At 40.6% G+C, this 24,637-nt stretch overlaps 1 protein-coding gene and 1 pseudogene across 11 annotated transcripts in view; one reads left to right on the plus strand and one right to left on the minus strand.

Annotated features, from left to right (window-relative positions):
* Positions 1 to 24,637, plus strand: part of Erc1 (ELKS/RAB6-interacting/CAST family member 1) — a 334,813-nt gene that overhangs the window by 22,052 nt on the left and 288,124 nt on the right. For all 11 annotated transcript variants that reach the window (XM_028880482.2, XM_028880487.2, XM_028880483.2 and 8 more), the window contains exon 2: positions 5,086 to 5,906. In XM_028880482.2, the coding sequence (XP_028736315.1) occupies positions 5,238 to 5,906 (669 nt within the window). In that variant the 5' untranslated portion in view covers positions 5,086 to 5,237. The remainder of the gene's footprint in view (positions 1 to 5,085; positions 5,907 to 24,637) is intronic.
* Positions 11,567 to 12,267, minus strand: LOC119087568 (annotated as a pseudogene).

The following is a 24,637-nucleotide window of genomic DNA, read 5'->3' on the forward strand; positions in this document are numbered from 1 at the left end:
GACACCCTCTGCTGTTCCTCCTTAACCTTTCACCTAAAAGGTCACATTTGATTCCATGTATATGAAATGTCCAGAATAGGCAGATATGAAATAGTTATTGGTTGCCAGGGATGGGGGACTGTGAAATGGTAAGTGATTGGTTATGGTGTGTGGAGTTCCTTTTTGATATTCTGCAGGATGAGGGGCTTGTGTAGGATGGATGAGGTTGTGAATACAGTTGACCTGGATCTGTGGGTTCTGCATTTATTAGATCAAACCAACTAATGATAAAAAGTATTTAGAAAAAAATATATCTGTATTGAACATGTACACACTATTCTTGTTACCCACTTTCTTTCTTTTTTTTTTTTTCAAGACAAGGTTTCTTCTGTGTAGTTTTGGTGCCTGTCCTGGATTTTACTGTGTATACCAGGCTGGCCTTGAACTCACAGAGATCACCAGGGTCTGTCTCCCGAGTGCTAGGATTAAAGGTGTGAGCTACCACTGCCTGGCCTCTTGTTACCCACTTTCATAAATATAATAAGCATTACAGTTATTTATAGAGTGTACATTGAGTTAGGTATTATTAATGGGACCAGAAAGGACTTAGAGTATAATAGTGGATGTGCATAAGTCTATATGCAAAGCCATCTAATACAAGGAACTCAGGTTATGAATTTTTGGGAGCCAGTCCATCCTACCTCTGTATCCCTCCAACTTTGTCTCTCTCTCTCTCTCTCTTTTTCTTTTTCTTTCTTGTTCAATAATCTTAACTCAAGTTTGTGCTGTCCATATACTTCTGGGGGTTGAACCACACACTGGAACATGGTCACCTAAAGGGGGCCATACCCTTAAAGAAAACTGACTCTCTTCCTCGAGAAGCCATCAACTGTTGATAGCTCCTCAGTTAAGGGTCTGTGAAGGGGCTTTTGAAGCCCTTCCCACTCAGTGTTAGAATGTTGACTGACTTGATCGTGTGTCGGCAGCCACAGCTGCTGTGAGTTCAATAGTGTAGTGGTCCTGTCAGCAGAAGACACTGTTTCCTCTGGGTTTTCCCTGACCTCTGGTTCTTAAAATCTTTCTGCCTTCTTTTTCTCGATGGTCCCTGAGCCTTGGGGATGGGGTGTGATACTGATGTCCCATTTGGGACCAAGCATTCCACAGTCACATGTTCTCTGCACCCTGACCAGTTGTGAGTTTCTGTGCTAACCACCATTCACTGCACAAAGAAACTGAGAGTGACAATACTCCACAGATAGAGAAAATTTAGAGGGCAGCTTGGTATTATATCTGTTTACCAAAATAATTTTTTAAAAAAGTAGTAGGTTCACCCCGGGCTGTGAGCTCCCCAGGCATGGGTTCTTGGGCAGATTTGCAATACCAGGCATGTGTTTCCTTCTGTGGAGCAGGCCTAAGTCCAACCAGAAAGTGATTGGTTATTTCCGTAACATCTATGGCAGCCCCTTTATTGCTGCTCACAGATGGGGAATATTGTTGATAACTTATATTTTCCTCTAATAGCCAGCCTGCATAGCACCTATTATGAGAACGAGGCACCAGGGAGGAACCTTCCTGGTCTTTACCAGCTTGATTTGTGTTCTGTGACCAATGAGTGTCGTGTCTTCAGAAATCAGATCTTACCATTAATATCTGGCCATCAACCAAAAGCCTCTATTTTATTTTTCCAGTTCTGGAAAAAACTGAGTTTTGCTGGATAAACACACACACACACACACACACACACACACACACACACACACACACCCACCCTGGTTTGGAACTTGCTTTATAAAATCTCATGTTGGCCTTGAACTCACTAACCTCTTGTTTCATCCTCCCCAGTGTTTGGGATTACAACCATGCTCAGCTGGTTTGTTTATTTTATTTTATCTTTACTTTTTGAGATGTGGTCTTACTATGTAGCCTAGATTGGCCTCAAGCTCTGGGTCTTCCGACTCCCTATAGCTGTGATTATAAGCATGTTACTATGTCTGCCTTTGTAATAAAGTCAGTAGTTCTTTATGAGAATATGATGATCTGATGTGACTTTGTTTCCCAGAATTTTTCTCAGAACATCGTTGGGCAGTATGCAGTATCTTTTGATCATGCACATTATTTTATTAATGAAATATATGATACTTACACTCAGTGTTACACATGAAAGCACTGGGTAACCTTATATCATGACAGGTTTACCTGCTAAGTTAGTTTAAAAAAAGGGAGGCAGGGGCTGGAGAGAGAGCTCCGTGGCTAAGAGCTCATATTTTTAAAAAAAGATTTATTTATTATTTTAATTAAGTATATGTGGAGGGTGGGTATATACACATGAATGCAAGTGCCCACAGAGGACGGAGGTGTCTGATTCCCCTGGACATGGGGTTACAGGCAGTTGTAAACTGCTTCATGTGCATACTAGGAATCAAACTCAGGTCCTCAGGAAGAGTAGTATAAGGCTATATACTATTACAGAGGCCCCAAGTTAAGATCCTGACCTCCATATCAGGTGGTCTACAACCACATCTAACTCCAGCTCCAAGTGATCTGACAACCTCTGAGAGCACTTGAAGTTGCTTGTGTATAACCACACACAGATACATAATTAAAAATCTTTTAAAAAATTAGTTTTTGAATTTTATGTTATAAATGAAGGATTATAGACTTGTAATTTATCTTGCACTGGGGTGTCTTTTCTAAAAATAGTTTTAAAATTATTTGCTTTTACTATATTTGATATATGAAGCTTTGTATGACTGTATGACTGTGTGTCCATGCATACCTGCCTGTGGAAGCCATAGACTTTGGATCTCACGGAGCTGGAGTCACAGGCATTTGTGCGTCACCCTTTGTGGGTGCTAGGAACTGATCTCAGGTTCTAGGGAAGAGCAGGAAATGGTCTTAACCACTAAGCCACTTTTCTAGTTCCATCATTTTTTTCCTTTAAGAACAAGATTTACTTACTTTTATTTTATGTGTACAAATGTGTTGCCTACATGTATACACACTACAAGCATCCCTGGTGCCCATGGAGGTCAAGAGAGGGCATTGTATCTCCTGGAACTAGAGTTACAAATGGTTATGAACTGCCATGTGAGTGCTGGGAACCAAATCCGGGTCCTTTGAAAAGCAGTAAGTGTTCTCAACTGTTGAGCCATTGCTCTAGCCCCTCCTTTTAAACATTGATTCTGTGTGTATGTGTGGGTATGCGTGTGTGAGTATGAATGCCTGCATGCATGCACATGTGGAAGTCAGAGGACGACTTTGGGGAGTTGGCTTTCCCCCTTGACTTTTATGTGGGTTGTGGGGATTGAACTACTTTCACCAGGCTTATGTTAGGTATTACTTTCTATTGCTGTAACAAAACATTACAGCAAGGTATCTTGTAAAAGAGTTTAATTGGCATTAAAGTTCCAAGGGTTAAGAGTCTGTAATGGTAGAGTGAAGACATGGTGTGAGGCAACTGGAGCAGCAGCTGAGAGAACACATCTCAACTCAAAAGCAAGAGAGGCAGAGAGCTAAAACTCAAAATGGCTGAGTCTTTTGAAACTTCAAAACTGGTCCCTAGTGACACACCGTCTGCAACAAGGAAGGCCATTCCTCCTAATCCTTTCCATACCAATGGGGACCAAGTATTTAAGCATGTGAGCCTGTGGGGGCCAGTCTCATTCAAACCACCACATGTGGCAAGCACCTCTACCCATGGCCTTCCTTTTGTTTTTTTTGAGACTGGTTTCAAGATGCAGCCTTGGCTGCTGTCTTGGTATTTGGCTTATAGACCACATAGACTTCAAATTTGTGGTGATTCTCCTGCCTCTGCCTCTGTTTCTGCTCTACCGTGCCTGGCTAGTTTGGCTATTCTTGTACTTTGAGTCCTCCATTTGAATTTCAGAGCCAGCAGTTTTGAATTGTGAAAAGTCCCTGGGATTGTGCTAACGAGCTGGGGGAAGAACTAACCCTTCATGGTATTTGTTCTCTCATCTGGTAGCATGGATAACCATTTATTCCTTCATTCGTTTATTTATTATTTATTCTTGAGGTATTATTTCATGTCTTCCCGTAGAGTTTTAAATGCTTGAAGATTTTTGTTATGTTTAAGGTCCTTTATAGGTTTGTTGCTGTTAGTAGGATTTTATTCTTTTGAGGCAGGGTCTCATATATGTGAGTTTGTAGATGATGATGACCTTAACCCTGCTGTTTCTACCTCTGAGCTGCAGTGATTGGCATGTTGTGTGTACAACACCCATTTTATGCAGTGCTAGGGCTCAAACCCAGAGCTTTGTTCATGCTGGGCAAGTCTTGTTTCCAACTGAGCTATAGCCCCAGCCTGAGTTTCTCTATTTTTAAATTAAAAGCTCATTTTCTTCTCTGTCTCTCTCTCTCTCCCCTCCCTCCCCCTGTGTGTGTGATATGTGTTTGAGTGTTGGTGGTGGTCAAGTTCAGGTGTTGATCCTGGCTTTCACCTTGTTTGAAACAAGTTGTCTTGTTCTTCAGCTGGCCCCTGAACTTGTGGGAATTTTCCTTTCTCTGTCTCCCATCTCGCCATAGGAGCAGTGGGATTTCAGGTGCCTGCTATTGCACATAGCTCACTGGGTTCTGGGGATGTGACCCCAGGTTGTCATCTTTGCATGGTGAGCACTTTACCCACTGATCCATCTTCCTAACCGTAAAAGCTAGTTTCTAATGGTCATTCCCAGTTTACATGAAAGTATTGGTACTTAAATATTAACCTTGTATTGGACTCTAGTATATTTAGCTGTTATTAGTCCTGATAACGTGTTGAAGTATTAATATTTATATATTGATCTTATGTCTGACTAATATGTTAAGTTCTTTTATTAGTTCTGATAATGTATCCAAGTGTTGATATTTATACATTGATCTTACGTGAATAATAGTCTGAGTTCTCTTATTCAGATATGTCACTTTGTAATTATCAGTTGATATTCTCCCTTTTTCAGTTAGAAAAACATAACATTATGGGTTATCTGATTTTAAAGCCGTGAGAATACTCAATGAAAGGAGGTTCTTCCTCAAATAAAGGTAATAGAACATTTCTGAGAAGGGAAATATTTATTGTTGGGGATTTAATGTGTGATCTTTTCATTACAGATATGGCATAAGATATTTCTTCGAGATTGGACAGCTGGTGACCTGCTCTTTCTGATGGCCTTAAGCTGACTTTATAGCCATAGAGAAACCTCACGGAATTGTGTTGTTTTCTGCTTTACACCATTTCTGGCGCCGGAGTTCGCCCTGCAACCATGTATGGAAGCGCTCGATCAGTAGGGAAAGTGGAACCAAGCAGCCAGAGTCCTGGGCGATCACCTAGGCTTCCACGGTCGCCTCGCTTAGGTCATCGGCGAACAAATAGTACAGGAGGGAGTTCTGGAAACAGCGTTGGAGGTGGTAGTGGGAAGACCCTTTCCATGGAGAATATACAGTCCTTAAATGCTGCCTATGCTACGTCTGGCCCTATGTACCTAAGTGACCATGAAAACGTGGGTTCAGAAACACCTAAAAGCACTATGACACTTGGCCGTTCTGGGGGACGCCTGCCTTACGGTGTTAGGATGACTGCTATGGGTAGTAGCCCCAATATAGCAAGCAGTGGGGTTGCTAGCGATACCATAGCATTTGGAGAACATCACCTCCCTCCTGTTAGTATGGCATCCACTGTACCTCACTCTCTTCGTCAGGCAAGAGATAACACCATCATGGATCTGCAGACACAGCTGAAGGAAGTATTAAGAGAAAACGATCTTTTGAGGAAGGATGTGGAAGTAAAGGAAAGCAAATTAAGTTCTTCGATGAATAGCATCAAGACCTTCTGGAGCCCAGAGCTGAAGAAAGAGCGAGCCTTGAGAAAAGATGAAGCTTCCAAAATCACCATTTGGAAGGAGCAGTACCGAGTTGTGCAGGAAGAGAACCAGGTTAGTTCATTTGTATACTTATCTTTATGGGCTGAAGCCGTGTCTACAGGTAGAGGAGGCATCCCTTTTCTCTGCTGTCTTAGATTTCCCCCATCTTCGTTCCTTTATTTTTTTATTTATCCTTTTTACTTTAGAATTCTGTTTTTACTTTCTCAGTGTTTTCAGATTTGGTCCTATACATGGTCTACAGGTGTGTTCAAGCAAAACACTCACACACGTAAATTAACACAAACAGAAAATCTTAAACCAGGTGGTGGTGGCATATGCCTTCAATCCCAGCACTCAGGAGGCAGAGGCAGGCAGATCTCTGTGAGTCTGAGACCACCTTACGGAGTGAGTTCCATGACAGGCAGGGCTACACAGAGAAACCCTGTCTCAAAACAAACAAACAAACAAACAAACAAAAATCTATGTTTTGAGTACTGCCTTGGCTACATAGTGAGTTCAGGGCTAACTTGGGGTTATATATTGAGACTTTGTCTCAAAATTAAAAGCAAACAAACAGGACTGCACACATAGTTCAGTGGAAGAGCAGTTTCCTAGCATATGCTAGCAGATTCTTGGACCTGACTTGCTGCCTTAGATTGTTCTGAGTGCTCCAGGGACTTTTTGGTGACACAGTTACATTTGAGTCATCTCTGCCCTTGTCGGTAACCTGTCACACATTTTCTTGTAAGTAACCTTAATAAAAAAAAAAAAACATTGGTTTACCAAAGTGAGTAAATAAAAGTTTCAGTAGTCAGTCCAGATCTCCCCCCCCCACTTCAGTATGTAGCTTAGGCTGACATGGAGCTCTTCTGCCTCTACTCCTAAATGCTTAGATTTATGTTAGCTTGTCTCACCACCAGCCTAAGATGATCTCTTCAAGAGTAGGTTCTTTGTCTCTCAGGACATAAATTTAAAGCAGATTTGGTGTTAACCAATGATAGTATTGAGTTACCTACTCATCAATGTGCCTTGCTGAAAATATAACGACCAGTAAGGTAGTTTTATTGTCAAGTGACTTGGAAATGTCTATTTTATTGAAGAAAAAAGTAATTGGAATATTTTTTTGATTTTGAAATAAAATATTTTCTTATGTCTATGCTTTGGAAAGTATGGGGGTTGGGAGAGAAATTGAGTGCAGTATCCTTTCTCTAATTATGCTACATTTAAAGGTAAAATATTTAATCTTTTGAGAAGACAATTATGGGTACTTACCAGTTTTCTGGAAAAGAAATGGTCCACAGGTTTTTCATGCCAAGAAAACCATTATGTGCTGAAGAGGGTGAGCACCGCCTTATCTGGGTCCACCCTGGGCCTAATTAAACACCAGTGCACACCAGCGCTGGCAGAGACATTCTTTCTGCACCACTGTAATTACCACAGAGTTCTAAAATTGTGTAACTTTGGTCCAAAAAACAAAGGGTGCAATTTTAAAGACAGTACAGTGAGATACAGAGACTGAGAATGCTAATTAATAGATTATAGTCGGCTAGCAGTGGCCCCTAATTAAATAGTGCCTTCATTATCCTCTTCATAGCTCCCAGAGGTCAGACAGCTTTCATTTGTAAAGAAGACTGCTTTATTAGACTTCCTAGCAATTAAATACATTTCTGTATTTCAGTTTGAGGTTGGGGATTTTGGGTCATTTTAAATGTTTGATCTGATTGAGCTGGGTCCAGAATCCTATCAGTATAAAAACATATTTGCTTAGGATTGCTTGGTGTGCCTGGTTCATTATTATGGCATTCTCATAGAAGCTTGTTTCTAAAATAAAATTCTCAGATGTTTTTATGTCTCAGACGCCTTTTGTTACTTTCAGATAGCTGGTGATTGCAGAATTAGGAATGAGTGTGTGTGTGTGTGTGTTGTGCACATGCACAAGCACACCTGTTGTATATCTATGTATATCCATATATATTTTGACAGAAAAGTCCTTTTCTTCTAAATTATGACTAAGGGAGACTTTAGTGTAAGCTTGCTGGAAAAGAATGAAATCTTCCTGTGAGCTTTGTGCAGTTGCAGAACTGGTGAGAGCTTTTGGATAAATTACATCTTAGATTTTATTTTACTTATTTATTTAGTTTTTTTCCAAGACAGGGTTTCTCTGTGTAGCTCTGGTGCCTGTTCTGGATCTTGTTCTGTAGACCAGGCTGGCCTCGACTCAGAGAGATCTGCCTTGCTCTGCTTCCTGAGTCCTGGGATTAAAGGCTTGCGCCACCACCACCCGGCCTAGATTTTATTATAATCAACTATTGCACTTTTTATTTTATTTATTTATTTATTTATTTGGTTTTTCGAGACAGGGTTTCTCTGTGTAGCTTTGTGCCTTTCCTGGAACTCGCTTTGGAGACCAGGCTGGCCTTGAACTCACAGAGATCCACCTGCCTCTGCCTCCCAAGTGCTGGGATTAAAGAAATGTGCCACCACTGCCTGGCCTATTGCACTTTTTAAAAAAGGGTTGTTTGGACTGGAGAGATGGCTCAGAGGTTAAGAGCACTGGCTGCTCTTCCAGAGATCTTGAGTTCAATTCCCAGCAACCACATGGTGGTTCACAACCATCAATAGTGAGATCTGGTGCCCTCTTCTGACACACAGACACACTGTATACAAAATAAATAAATGAATTAATAAAAAAAAGGTTGTTCATTTATGTATATGCATGTTTTGTCTGCATGTATGCCTGCACATCAGAAGAGGGCACCAGATCCCATTAGACATGGTTATAAGCCACCATGTGGTTGCTGAGAATTGAACTGAGGACCTCTAAAAGAGCAGAGTAGCCAGTGCTCTTAACCACTGAACTATCCCTGCAGTACCTTGTACTTCTTTCTTGATTATGCCTTGTTAGAGTTCTGTATGTTGAATTTAGTTAGATGCTTATTTGATGGCAGAGGAGAAAGCTCAGTTGGTAAAAGACAAGTATGAGGACCTGAGTTTGATTCCCATATCCCATGTAACAGATGGATATGCTGATGTGCACCTGTAATTCCAGCAGAGAAGGAGACAGCTTGCTGCCCAGCTAGTCTGGTGGCATCCACAAGCTCAAGGTTTAAAGAGAGATGCAGTCTCAAAAAATAAGTTGGAGAGTGATTCTGGAAGACATCTGACATCAAGCCTTAGCTTCTATATGAACACATGTATATGTGCTTGCATACTTACATACTCACATATTTTGCACATACATGTGCACACATACACAAAATAATTATTTTAATGTTCTTTCACTGAAATTTTGTTTGAACAGAATATTCTGTTTAATATTGTAGGATGGCAATTTTTTGATTGTTTTTTGCTTAAATTTTGTGTGCATGTGTGTGCAGACATGCATATGCCATGGTGCATGTATGGAGGTCAGAGTACAGCTCTTGGGAGCTGGTTTTCTTCTTTCACGGGGTTCTGATGGGCACACTCAGGATCTGGAGATGAATTCTTTTGCCTGCTGAGCCATCTTGATAGCCCTAATGTTTTCTTTTTGCAAAGAATATATATTCTTTTTGGAATTTGAGGCTTCTTTTCTTCTATTGAGGTGCTGAGGATTGAATCCAAGGTCTTCTACATGATAAACAAATGCTCTACCATGACTATACCCCTAGCCTAGGATTTTAATTTTATTTATTAGACCTTTGCATGCATGGAAATATGTAAACAACTATTAGACATTTCTTCTTGTAGAGTTATATTTGCTTACCTAGAATATAGCAGGATAATTGGGAAAAATATTCAGTGACTCAAAAAAGTTGCATAAATATCCGATATGGTTTACTTGTAAAGAAATTAAGGATATTTTCCAAAGAATTGAAGTTTCTTAGTCTGTTCTTTCTCCTCTTCAATTCCATGGTGTAATTTAAAATTTAATTTTTGTTCTTTAGTTTTCTGAGACTGGGCCTTACTACACTGGCTTTTGATTTTTCTGCTGGGCATTGAGTACCAGGGCCTGGTTTGTGCTGGACAGGCGCTATTCCACTGAGTTACAACCCACTTCTGGTTTCATTACAGCACAACAGGATTGTTGTTAAGGATTTGCTAATTTATCATAAATTTTCAAAACAGCAGCTTAAGTATAATTTGGAAGACTCACTTTTTATTCTCTTCGCAAAAGAATCAGGAAATGCGTTTAGTCATTAGAGTAATCCTTAGTTTTTGTGGTACTCAGGATCAGGGAGCCCGCCCGCCTTTGGTTGGTAAGCAAGTCCTTCATCTCTGAACCTTCCTCGGCCCTAGCTATAGTGATACCCTCCATTCTGTGAATCCCAGGGGCTCAATTCAAGTTGGCTTTTTTTTTTTTTTTTAAAGATTTATTTTGTGTGTATGGATGTTTTACGCACGCATGCACGCATGCACGCACCGCAAGTGTACCTGGTACCAGAAGAGGTCATTGGATTCCGGGAACTGGAGTTAAAGATGTTTTGAGCCATCTTTATGGGTTCTGGGAATGGAATCTTGGTCCTTTGCAAGAGCAACAAGTGCTCTTAACCACTGAACCATCTCTCTGTTCCCCAGGTTATCAGTCTTGTTGGCAAGTGTTCTTATTTGCTGAACCATCTTGTGGCTCCAGTTGTAGTAATGTTGATCAGGGAAGTTATAGTTTCATTTTACTTTTCAAAGTCATCCTGTGCCTGGAACCTGACATCCCTTTATGGGTGGTGTCCATAGGTGTGTTGGAGGGCTCTACAAGCTGTGGTTTACATAAACGGTGGCTGAAGAGAGATTGTTCTTTTCTTTCATGTTATTTTTATTGATTATTTTTAGCTCTAACACTAGGTAAATTAGTGCAAATATATGGGTTTTAGATTTTGAGTTCTTGGAGAAATGTATTTTCTTTTAAAAAAGTCTTAGCTGGGCACCTTTAATCCCAGCACTGGGGAGATAGAGGCAGGCAGATCTGAGTTCGAGGCCAGCCTGGTCTACAGAGTGAGTTCCAGGATAGCTAGGGCTAAACAGAAACCCTGTCTTGAAAAAACACAAAACCAAAATTCTTTAAGGTTCATTTATTTTTTTTTCCAAAGTGGGAGTTAAGTTCATACACAAAATACTTTAATTATAGTTAAAAAACATTATACAATGTGTAAATAATGTCACAAAATGTAAGGCAAACTAGCTGGTATTTTGGGTAATCTTGCAGTTTATTAAAAATGTAATAAATACTAGTAGACATTTATGCATAGTTTCCTGAGGATTTCTGTTTTTTAGCCCTTTCACCTTGTCCAACATGTTTAAAAATTAACAAATACAAAACAGCATTTTGTCTATGGCATTTTATCTTTATTTATTTATTTAGTTAGTTTTTCGAGACAGGGTTTTTCTGTGTTGTTTTGGTGCCTGTCCTGGATCTCGCTCTGTGGCCTAGGCTGGCCTCAAACTCATAGAGATCTATCTGCCTACCTCTGCCTCCCGAGTGCCGGGTTTAAAGGAATGTACCACCACCATCCAGCGTTGCTATGGCATTTTAAACCTTAAAACGTTTTACAGCCAGGTGATGTAGGAAAAGCTCCAGGAAAAGCTCCAAACCCTGTCTCGAAAACAAAAAAACCCCAAACAAAAAAGAAAAGAATTTTACATTGATAGATCAAAGGCTTCAATGGACTGACAGCTGTATGAAAGGGAAATATGTGTGAAATATATGTAGATAAGACAGATGGCTTTACTTACTAGATTAGGGACAGAAATGCAGCCTCTTAGCATTGAGGCAGAGCTGGTTGTACCTGGGTCCTTGCAGAAGTCCATGCAGCACTGAACTTCAGTGTGAGCAGCACCTTGAACTCTGAGGAGCTGCTGTCCTAGTCAGAATCTCACACAAATCCTGAATGTACCAGGCGCCATTCACAGTTTCTAGGTGAGAGAAATACCCTTCTGCAACAGAGTAACACTGTGAGGAAGTCTGCCCCAGGAGGGGCATGTACACTGAAGCAGTAGCATACCCATGCTACCCTGTTGTCCAGCCTGTCTTTCTGCTGACTCACCACATCTGGAGGAACCACTGGGCACATCATCCTGGCTTCTCCGACCAGGTTTTGCACTGGTCTCCTTTGAACAAACCAGTCAATGTTTGAATTTCAGTTTTGGCATCATATGTGTAAATATGGTTGGTTGCCTCCGCCATGACTCAGAAAGACACAGGAAGCCATCAGCATCTACCTCATGATTTTGGTTGTAGTGCTTTGGGATCATTAAATGGTTTCACTTCAAATCCTAGATCTGAAAACGTTTGAGTCAGGTTGTCCCTGTGTGCATTGTCGCCCTGCCTCTCAGAGTGTCAAGTGCCAGAAGAACCGCTTGGGATTGAAGATTAGTGCAGTTCTTCACCTCTTGTAGTCCATCTGTACTGTTCTGCCAGATCAGACATTTCACCTTTGTAGAAGGCATCTGTTCCTGTCATGTTTTACTCTCACCTGTGGGCAGTCTCTGTAATGTATTTTCTTAGAAAGTGTTATCTATTTGATAGAGGAATCAGTCCATGGCCAGTGGGGGCTAGATAGCTCTTTGACGGCTGTCCACATTCTTTAAGTCATTCTGTTATTAAGTGTGAGTGAAATAAAAGGATACTTGTGAATAAATAGAAGTTTGCCTCATTCTACACCCACTTACCTCTTTTCTTTCCTCCCTACCTCCTCTTAAAACTTTTTTAACATTAAAATTTTAATTTTGCTATTTTCTTTTTGTGTACATGTGTGTATATGGGCACACACATGCCACAACATGTGTGTAAAAGGCAGAGGACACTTGAAGGAATTGGTTCTCTTATGTGGGAGTCTGCTGGAGTCCACCTCTGACCTGTCAAATGGTTCTTGTAGGGAGGCGAGAGGAATGAGGAAATGATAGATAGAAAGATAGAAAGGGACGATAAGAAAGACAGAGACACATGAGAGCTTCTGGAGGGCCCTCCTGCGTCAGTACCCAGTTGCCTCGAGGTTTATTCTAAAGGGCTTTTTATACACTGCCAAGGGGAGAGGCAAAAGACCTCCCCCTTTCAAGATCAAAACACAACGTTCAGCCAAGTGTAGACCCTTCAAAACACCTGGTAAGCACGCCTGTGGCCACGTCAACCCCTTATGCAGACCTGCTGGGTAAAGCAAACTCAGATTCTCCGACCTTGAGTAAGGTCTCACTAGGGAGGCTCTGTGGGCCTCCGCACTCTTATTTCCCCCATCTGGGTCTTAGGAATTGAGCCTAGGTCAACAGGTTTTGTGGCAGCTGCCTTCACTTGTTGAGTCACCTTGCCCCCCCCCCCTCACCCCCAGCTTTATTGAGATATAATTGAGTTTACCCTTGGAAATATTATTTCTTTGTTTGGAAGAAGAATTTGAAGACGCTTGTAGTAATTTGGCCTAGGGAGTTGTTGGACAGTGGGGTGACTGACATACATGCTGTTCTAGAGCAGCGGAGGTGACAGGAGGGAAGATGACAGGGACCTCTGGGAGAGGAGGTCAACGTTTGTGAGACGGCTCTGAAGAATGACTCGGACAGGGACTAAGAGCAAGAGGCCCGTGTCTGTGGCATTACTGGTTAGAATTTAGTTCAGTGTTTGCATATCGGTCATAATGTGACCAATGGGTCCTTGGATGTGAATATTATAATGTGTGCATGTTAATGTTGGGGAATTTACTAGACGTTCAGAAGTAGAGGCTGGCGTATGCTTGTTTACCAGAGCAGTGCCAGGAAGGGAGAAACTGTTAGATGGCAGGGCTTTACATGGATTTTTTCATCCAGATAGTTTTTCTGTTTTGGTTCAATAAATTATGGTATTTTTCTTTGAGGGCAGATAATTTGACAATCTCTGAACTTTCTGAAAATCACTGTGCACTAAAAAAAGTTAAGTCTTTGTGTCTGTGGTGATCTCTCCTAGTCTTCCATTCTAGTTAACAAGTACATTGGAGTTTGTTTGTATGATGAACTAGGAGGAAATTTCTGAAAACAAGAAATATTGCAGAAAATGTGCTTTCAGTGAAGAAACAGTTTTGTATTGGAAATGTTCTGTTCTTCCTCTACAGACAAAATTAGAAATGCTCTTATGAACCAATTTTATGCTGTCGTGTGCATCTCTAAAAATACTCTCCCCCCCCCTGTCTGAAATTGGGGAGTTAATCCTTAATACAGATTAAATACTTTCACTTATCTTTGTTATTTGCACTAATGTTCATTGAAAATTTTTCTTTAAACTGGGTGTAGTGGCAAGTTTCAGATCAGCCAGAGCTCTTACAGAGAGAAACCCTGTCCAAAAAAACCCAAAAGACAAAACAGACAAACTATATATTGTCAGTCATACACCATTTTTGTTTTGCTAAGTGGGAAATCATAAAATGTTTTATAAAAAAAAGAATAATAATTACACCTTTAAATGTTAGTATAAGTAACATTTTAAAAATGTAACTAACATTTTTTTAAATGTTCAAACTGTGTCTGATAGCTCATGTTTATTTCTTCAGTGTCTGGCAGTTTGTCTTGAAGTAGATGAAGAAAATTAATTAGACCTCACACAAATAGGTAATCAGAAAGGACAGTGGCTTTGGATAGTTGAGGGTTTGCTTTGTCTTTGTCTCTTGAGACAGGGTGTCTCTGTGTAGCTCTGGCTGTCCTGGAACTCACTCTGTAGACCAGGCTGACCTCAAACTGTCAGAGATGTGCCTGCCTCTTCTGGGATTACAGGCATACGTCACCACCACTGTCCAGTTTATAATTGAGGATTTTTAAGAAAATTCAGAATTCAACAAGTAGTACATTTATTGAAATATACCTTGTATATCATTAAATATGGTGAGATTAAGCATATAATTCAAATTTACTGAGTCATAAACTATAACCATATAATCAATCATAAGTCATACAATCATAATCATAATCCAGCTTTAGGTATTGGGAATGTACTCAATGGTAAAGCATCACCTTGGTTTAGGCTCTGCACAGTTGAAACACACCCAAACAACAATAAGCAGTTTTGATCTATACATATCACGTGGTAGTTTCTTTTTTTCTTTTTTGGTGTTCTCTGTGTAGCTTTGCGCCTTTCCTGGAACTCACCCTGTAGACCAGGCCGGCCTCGAACTCACAGAGATCTGCCTGGCTCTGCCTCCCAAGTGCTGGGATTAAAGGTATGCGCCACCACCACCTGGTGAGGACAATAAACTTTCAATTGTTGCAATGTTTAAGCGAGATTAAAGGAAATAGTATGTGTAAAATTGTGGATAAGAGGCTGGGTGTGGTGTCGTGTGCCTTTAATCCCCCTACTTGGGAGGCAGAGACAGGTGGGTTTCTGAGTTGGAGGCCAGTGTGGTCTACATAGTGAGACCCTGTCTCAGAAAACAAAACAAAAAGCATGGGCAAGACTGTCTGACATAAATATTCAATAAATGTTTTAGTTGATTGAAAAGTTAAATATTACATGAATGTAAATTTTATGTATTTTTCAAGTATAAATGTACATTATAGTCTGCTACTACAAGAAAGCCATCAATCGCACGGGACATGTAAGGCCTTTAAGAAAGTGGGTCACAATGTGTAATAAACATTGTAGATAACTAACGTGGATAGCAAATCAGCCTTAATATTCCTGAAGGAGTTACCAGAAACTTTGAGTAGGGTAATTAGTTTGCAGGGTTTTCAGTTACAGTGATGTTCATTATTTAACATTTTTATTTCCATAATGACTCATCAGTGAATTATAAAGTGCTTTCCCAAAAGGAATGTAATACCGCTTGAATTTTTCCCCCTGCCCTGAGTGTGTGTCATGATCTACTGTCTCGCCACTCCTGTAGTAAGGAGTTTCTGGCTGGTTATTTAGAACAAAACACTGCCAGTAATTTTAACTATGTGTTCTTGTGTGAAGAAAACTTAACCTCCTAAAGGCCATGGAGATCTCTTTAGTGTAGTCAGCATTTAGTGCTTAAATTTACTCACTCTGCTATTTTAAACTTCGGTTTTCCACTCTTTTTAAACCTTGAACTAAAAATTTTGCTGAAACTTTGTATAAATGCATAACACTATGTTCACATTTTAATTATTTGTTTCATTTACATTAAAACTGGCATTACATGTTGACACATCTTGATTTTTATGTATTCTGCAATAGTTCTGTCCATGAAAATGTTCTTGTAATGGTACTGTTGCCAAATATGTGTCTGAGTGTTAATAAGTATTTCAGATGCTACTAATCACTGTTATAGAGCACTTGTGGATACCACAGTAAATACTTTTTGTTTTGGTGTGTGTGTGGTGTATGAATGTGTGGACTTGCACATGTATGTGGCTTTTATGTGGAGATGAAAGATTGACATTGGGTGTCTTTGTCAGTTGTTTTCCACTTTATTTTTAAGTTTTTATTTATTTATTTATTTATTTATTTATTTATTTGGGGGGTGGTTGGCACATGACACAGTGCATGTGTGGTAGCTAGAGGATAACTTGTAGGAATTTGTTCTCTTTTTCTACCATGTGCGTTCTGGGGAATGAACTTTAGGCGTGGTAGCACATGCCCTTCTCTGCTGAGCCATCTCTGGCCCTTCCACCTTATTTGATTGCAGTAGGGTGTTTCATTGGACCTAGTTCATCTATTCAGGTAGCCTCTCTGGCCAATAAGCTCCAGGGATCCACTTGTCTGCCTACAAACCAACCTCCCAACCCACCCCCCAACCCCCGTCCTATGCCCAGCTTTTTATGAATGCTTGGGAATTCAGACTCAGGATCTGGTGCTTGCTTGACAGGCTCATTACCAGGTGACTCCTGCCTCTCTAGATGCTTTTCTTTACATTCTTTAAATTTTTTGAAATTATATAATTGCATTTCCCCCTTTCCTTCCCTCCAACCCCTCCCATACACCTTCCCCTTGCTCTCTCTCAAATCATGGCCTCTTTCTTTAGTTCTCCCTATATGCAACCTGCTCAGTGCATATAATGTCACCTGTATGTTTATGATCTCAGAGCTGACCACTTGATACTGGATACCCAGTTGGAGGGCCCTTCCCTGATGGAGACCATTTCTTCTAGTCTCTGCATTCCCCGTTGTCTGTAATGCTCTGTTAAGGATTGAGATCCCCAAAGCTTCCCCTCTTTGATGTTAGCATGCTCATTGGTGTTGTCATTGTTCAGATCTTGTTTAGGAGCCATGTTGATGAAACTTAATGTGTGTAGGCTCTGATATTTCTAGGAGATACAGCCTCACAGCAAACTCCCTGTTTGTCTCTCTTTTGAGTTTTTCTGTTCCCATTTCCTCCATGATCCCAGAGCCTTAGATGCAGGAATTGTGTTGTAGATAGAGCAGCTGGGACAGGACACCACAGGATCTCATTCTGTGCATTTTGGATTGGTTGTGGTTTGCTGTAATAGTCTTGTCTGTTGCAAAGATAAACTTCTGTGATGAGGGGTGAGAACCACACTTACCTGTGGGTATAAGGTTAAATATTTAAAATGTAACTAGTAATTTGCTAGCTTAATAAAATGGTAGTTGTAGATTCACCTCTAAGATCCATGACCTCACTAGCTCTGGATGGTTGGATGGGTTTCTAGTACTAGGCATAGATTCCTCTTGTTGAGTGGGTGTATTATTTCTAATCTTCACAGTAGTCCTGTAGGTAAGTGATACTGTTGACATTTATAGATGAACTGAAAATCAACAGAGGGACATCTGGATTTTTTTGTAGGTCTCACTTCTGGTTAGCAACAGATATTTCTCTGGTTACAAAGCCAACTAAAGTGTGATTTTGATATTTTCATTTAAGCACAACAGAGTGAAATGTTGGTGTGTGTTTAAAATATTTATTGGGGCTGGAGAGATGACCCAGTGGTTAAGAGCACCTGTTGCTCTTGCATAGGCCCTGGGTTCTGCTCCCAGCACCCACATAGTGGCTCACAACCATCCCTAACTCTAGTTCCAAGGGATACAATATCTTTGTCTGGCCTCCATAGGTACTCAGCATACATGTGGTATATATATAATCATGTAATCAGAATACCCATACACAAAAAAATAAGAAAAATAAATTTAAAAAATTAAAATATTTGTCAGCAAGACATCAGGGAGAGTTTGTGAACCTCTAGTGGGTTGCTTCTGATTGACCTGGACCAGCAGTTCATTCTTCAGTGACATGGTCCTGATGGGGAGGTGCCAGGGAATTGGAAAGCTAGAAGAGATTATAGGTGGGGTCACTAAGTCTTACACAGACTTTGTCTTATGCACACAGATTTATTAAGAAGTTTTAAAAAGTACTCATTAAGTGCAGAGACCGCATTAAGAGTCATCCATATTTTAATTGAAGATGATATTCCAAGAATAGAATTAGGAGTATGATAGGATCCCTCACTACAGAGGGTTCACATTGAGAGAAGGAGTTGAGAGGATAGGGATCTGTTGAGATGTTTGAAATGTAATTTGAGTAGTTTAAGTGGTTGCTCTCCATCAGCAGGGGTCATTGTCACATGTCAGTGCTTTTTCTTTTTTTAAAGATTGTGTGTGTGTGTGTGTGTGTGTGTGTGTGTCTGTGTGTGTCTGTGTGTGTAGGTATGTGCACATTAGTCCTGGAGTCCCCAGAGGCCACAGAGTTAGAGTTACAGGAGTTGTGAAACACCTGATTTATATATTTAACTGGTCCTCTGGAAGAACCGTGTGTGCTCTTAATTGCTGAACCATCTCTCCAGCCCCACTTTACTTGTTTTAATCAGGCAGAGAGTATTAGATTAACGATTCCCAGACTTGATGGAACATCTTTAAAAATACACACTTGTATATCCTCTTGGTATGTACCTATATGCCATGGTGTGCACGGTGTGCATGTGGAAGTCAGAGGGCATCTTGGGGGAGTTGGTTCTATGTGGCTCGTGAGTAAAGGACTTGCTGCAGAGTTTGGTGACTCAAGTCCATCCCTGTGGCCTCTGGGGAAATGGGGAAAGGAAAAGAATGGACTCCTACAAGATTTCCTCCGACTCCAATGGCTGGTGTGCCATGAATGAGCTGGTTGATTCTCTTTACGTCTCCTTCTCCTTGTCCCTCTCTCTTCCTGCCCCCTCCCTTTCTGTCGTACACATAATAAATAATATAATAAATAAATGCAATTAAAATTACAGTGGCAATTTTCTGATGGCTTGATGGGAATTTGGCTGTGGACTAGCTTTGAGAAGCATTGATATATACTAGGAATCCATCAGATTATACTCATCCCAGTTTGTACTTCCTGCAAACTAAGAATTGGTTTTATGTTTAATTGGCTGAAAAATAAAATTTGTGACACAAATATTGTATGAAAATTGAGTGTCTCCAAAACTTTATTATAACAGTTGTGCTTATTCATGCATTGTCTGTGCTTTTACAGGAAGCTGGTAGTGTGCGAGTGACCTTCACAGAGCATGCTTGTTGACATGGTGTAGACAATAGGATTAATGCGCTGTGTAGTGTTCACAAAGAAACAGGCCCTGTTTTATGTGCTCTGTATGAGATAGGTAGTGTCTACTGTTAATTTATTGAACAGTACTGTCCAAGTGGACTGTCCAAGGCGATACCGACAAGTGCCGGAGACAGAATTCTAGTCCAGAATCTGTGCCTCCACAGCGCTGTGTAGTCTCATGACACCTAACATTTCTTCACTTCCACACTGACTGTTTTAGAAAAAGAAGAAAGGAAAGTATCTGTCTATTGTGGTTGCTCACAGTTACCCCTGAAGAATTGAATTCAACATTCATTACCTCATGATGTGTGAACATTCCGTTTATTTTTGTTAGATTCCATGGGTTTTCCCCAGAGGTTTGTTGATTGAGCTGTTGTACTTGGTGATGTTCTACTTACTGAACTTTTGAACAATAAGTATATAATTTCTCAACCATGAAAGACTTCAGTTTTTATATCATTAGGATAATACATTAACTATCAATTTTGGGGAAGGTAACTTCTGTTATTCACCCTCCTCATAAATTAACATATTATATTGTTTTAAAGGAGTATAGATATGTCTCTCAAGTCATCAACTTAAACTAAAAACATTTATTGAAATACATACAGAAGCCAGGAGTGGTGGCACAGGCCTTTGAACCCAGCACTGCGGAGCCAGAGGCAGGTGGATCTCTTGTGAGTTCAAGGCCAGCCTGGTCTACGTAGTGAGTTCCAGGATTGGCAGAGCCACTCAAGAGTTAAACAGAGATACACTGTTTCAACAAAACAAAACAAAACAAAAATGAAATACAGAAGTGATCAAAAAATAAAAATTTTAAATGTGATTCTTTTTAATAATTCTTGTTTTCATAAAATATGTATTCTTTGTGTACCAAGTCTGAAGGGAAAAAAATTAGGTTACTAGTAACTGGATATTTAGATAGCACTAGCAAACAAATCTCTATTTCTCTTAATTTTTTTTTACATATTTAATTATTTACTGGTTTATTGATTAATTAAAATTTTTAATTTTGTTAGTATATTTATTTGTTCAAAACAGTTCCTTCAACAAGACAGTCCTATTATTGACCGCAGACTCACTGTAAGCAGTGAATTTCACAGTGTTGTGTAGGAATGTGAATCAGTGCCCACAGAGGGAGAAATGCATGCAACAGAAGAAACAGGATCTGCACAAGAGAGCCAGTACAGTAGTGAACACAAGTGAGTCTGTGCAACAGACTGAATACATTTTGTGGTGTGTATGTGTGTGCATTTGTGTGAGCGTGTGTGTGCTGTGGTGCTTATGTGGAAGTTAGAGGACAACTTAGGAGTCAATTCTTTTCATCATGTGGGTGCTGGGATCTTACTCAGCTCATTAGGTTTGGCACCAAGCACCATCATCCACTCAGCCATCTTACTGGCCCGCCTTTTTTACTTTGAGAAAATAAGGCTTTCAGGGAGGAAAGCAGCTTTCAAACACTGCTTGAATGAAAGGATATTTACAAATAAATGAGAATTCATAATGACTTATATTTTACAAAAATGCTTTAAAATTATTTTTATTTTTACTTTTGGCATCTCACTGTAGAGCCTAGGATGATCTTTGAACTTGAGATCTTTGTAGCTGGAGTTTTCCTGTGTCCCAGCCTACTGGCAGTCAGGGCAAATCTCTCCCACTAGCATCCCCCAAGTAAACACACAAGATGCTTATATTATTTAAACTGTTTGGCCTAATGGCTCAGGCTTCTTGATATCTAGTTCTTATATCTTAAATTAACTCATTTCTATAAATCTATACCTTGCCACATGGCTTGTGGCTTACTGGTACTTTACATCTTGCTCCCCATGGCGGCGGCGGCTGGCAGCATCTCTCTGCCTCAACCTTCTTTCACTCAGCATTCTCTCTCCTTATCCCGCCTACACTATCCTTCCTGCCTGGCTACTGGCCAATCAGCGTTTTATTTATCAATCAATCATAGCAACATACATTCACAGCACACAGGACATCCCACAGCAGATCTTCCTGCCCCAGCCTTTAGATTGCACATGAATGCCACTGTGTCCAGCTTAAATAATGTGTTAAAGGTGGCTTTCTTACATTCTAGATACTGCATACATTGCTGATTTAAATTAAAAGAGGTCTTCGGAAGGTGGAGAGATGTCTCAGTGGGGAAAAGCACTTGCTGCTCTTCCAGAGGACCTGGTTCAGTTCTCATTGCTCATGTGGTGGTTCACTATCCCTACCTCCAGTTCTAGGGTTTCCAACACCCTCTTCTGACCACCATGGGCACCAGGCACGCATGTGGTATATAATCCTACATTCAGGCAAAACACTGATACACATAAAAAAGAACTAGAGGACTAATGGCTTCATGCTTTCTGTATTAAAGTACTGTATTTTGCGATTTAAAAGTAATAGGAGCTAGGGCAGGTGTGGTGGTAGTTGGAAGGCTGAGGCAGGAAGACTGTTGCAGCTATACAGTTAATCTGGGCTTCATAGTGAGAACCCAGCTGCTCAGGGATGCATAGCCAGACCCTGTCTCAAAGAACAAAAAAAGAACAATAGCAATTGATGTTCACTTTATTGCCCAATGATTTTTACCTTTTTAAAGTTGAAAAACCAGAGAAGGGCTTAGATACAGATGTAGATGGGGCTACTGAGATAGTGTTGAAGTTGGTTTTTTGATTTGTGGGCTCATTTTTACCCTTCTACTTGGGAAGTTGATTTACTAAATAATTTTGAAAAATTTAGAACTTGCTTACAGGCTTGAAACACAATGCATGTGTAAAACTGATCAGAAGAAATTGAATTTGTGTCAGCAGATTTCTGATCTTTCATATCTCTCTCTCTCTCTCTCTCTCTCTGTCTCTCTCTCTCTCTGTCTCTCTCTGTCTCTCTCTGTCTCTCTCTGTCTCTCTCTCTCTCTCTCTCTCTCTCTCTCTCTCCTCTCTCTCTCTCTCTCTCTCTCTCTCTCTCTCTCTCTCTCTCTCTCTCTCTCTCTCTCTCGTTTTTTGTTTTTTTGTGAGGCAGGACCATACACTTTAGCCCAAGATGGTCCCTAGCCCATCCAATCCTCTTGCCTCTGCGTTTGGATGCTGGCATTGCAGGCTTGAGGCAGCATGCTTGACTCTGATCTTTAGCTCCTGCCCTCCTCCCCCTTCCCCGCCCTCCTCTCCTCTTTGCTTCTAGACTGTTGTTCTTTTTAATAGATAGGGTTACATTGTTGTTGTTCTCTTCCTTGTCCATTCCATTCATAATTTAACATGAGTAAATTTAAAAACTGATGGCCATTACAACAGACAGCTATAATTACAATCCAAAATGTGAGTGCCTAGATTGAGGTGGTATGTTACCGCTCTTGTGACAGATGGCTTACCCCTTCCTTCCTCCTCTGCTTTTTTTTTTTTTTTCAGAGACTAAATCCCATGTGCTCCCCATCTTGGCTCTAGTTGTGTTCTGCCCACTCATTGGCTTCACAGGAACTCCAAATTGGATGTCCTGGTTACTGGCATTATCGTAGGAAGTGGATACAGAGTGACTCTTTGTGCCAAGTGTTCATTTATCAGGAAAATTGTAGCTTCATAAAATTAAACATTATTTCTTAGTCATACTGAGTAAAGCTGAATTTTATTTCTTTTTAAGAATATACTTTTAGGCTGGGCAGTAGTGGCGCACGCCTCTAATCCCAGCACTCAGGAGGCAGAGGCAGGTGGATCTCTGTGGGTTCGAGGCCATCCTGGTCTATAGAGTGAGTTCCAGGAAATGTGCAATGCTACACAGAGAATCCCTGTCTCGAAAAGCCAAAAAAAAAAAAAAAAAAAAGAAAAACCAAATAAATAAATTAAAAAAAGAATATGCTTTTAAAGTCCTATTTTATTTTTAATTATTTGTACATACATGTGTCTGTATGTGAATGTGTACACATACGTGCAGCTGCCTGTGGTAGTCAGAGATGTCAGATCCCCCTGGAGCTGGAGTTATGGGTAGTTGGGAGCCACCTGACTTGGGTGTTGGGGACTAATTCAGTTTGGTTCTAGACAAGAGCAGTACAAACTGTAAATGCAGCACCATCTCTCCAGCTCCAGAATGTACTATGGAAATTGTTACTACACTTCTCTTTCGTGTGTGTTTGCATGCACTGTGCCAGAGTGTGGGCGTGGATGTCAGAGGACAGCTTGTGGGAGTTGCTGCTCTCTGGGATTGGACTCAGGTTGCCAGCTTGGGAACAGTTATCTTTCCCGCTGAGCCATCTTGAGGACCTTTAGCATGTACTTTTCAGTTGATGTTCCATTGTGAATATTTTTAGTGGCGTATTTATTACAAAATAGGTTTTTAAAATCTGAATTTAACATAATCAGAAATTTATAGTGTGTTGTGCTACAGTGTATTTGTTCAGGGCACTGAATGAGTAGACCTAATTGTATATATGTCTATATTGTATATATGTACTGACTAGCACAAAACAACAGCAGGGATTCTTTTGACTTTATATTTGAGATAATCTTGTGTGGTCTAGGGTAGCCTTGGATTTACAGTCTGCTTGCCTAAGTGTAGCAGGAATCTTAAAAGTTCTTATTAATAAAATCAAACCCAAGGCGAGTTATTGGGGTCCATGCTGGTAGATCAGAGAGACAGAACAAGCCACAGCTATCTCACCTTGCCAATTCCTCAGCTGGTCCTGTTTCCTCAGACTGGAAGCTTCTGTGTCCTCATCCCAATGAATCTCAGCTGAACTGTGTTGCTCCAAAGCCTGAAAGCTTAACCAGCCGAATGCTTAACCAGCCAAAATCTTCTAGTTTCTGGTCCTCATGCCTTATATATCTTTCTGCTTTCTACCACCACTCCCTGGGATTAAAGGCTGGCTTTCTGGGATTAAAGGCGTGTGTCACCATGCTTGGCTATTTCCAATGTGGCCTTGAACTCACAGAGATCCAGAGGGATTTCTGTCTCTGGAATGCTAGGATTAAAGGCGTGTGCTATCATTGCCTAACTAGTGGCTTGTCTGTTCTCTGACCCCAGATAAGTTTATTAAGGTACACAATATTTTGGGGAACACAATACCACCACACCTAAGCCTTCTGAATGCTGGGATACAGGTGTATACTCACTGCCCTGCCCAGCCATGACAGGAATTTAATATTACAGAGACTTAATCATAATAATTGAACCTGTGATGTGTAGTATTGAACTTTAAAATTTCTAGTTGCTGTCACAAGTCTCAGTTCATGAGGATTTGCAAACTCTGAAGTTAGACCATGAGTGATGGCCGCCGCTGCTGGTGCTGCTGCCGCGGCACCCCTGCCGCTCCTCCTCCACTTTCCAAAGTTCATTCTGTTCTCTTAGCTTTGACACAGGTATCCCTGTGTAGCCCTAGGTGTCCTGGAGATCTGCCTGCCTC

This window comes from Peromyscus leucopus, chromosome 3, assembly GCF_004664715.2.
Source record: "Peromyscus leucopus breed LL Stock chromosome 3, UCI_PerLeu_2.1, whole genome shotgun sequence".
Taxonomy (NCBI): Eukaryota; Metazoa; Chordata; class Mammalia; order Rodentia; family Cricetidae; genus Peromyscus; species Peromyscus leucopus.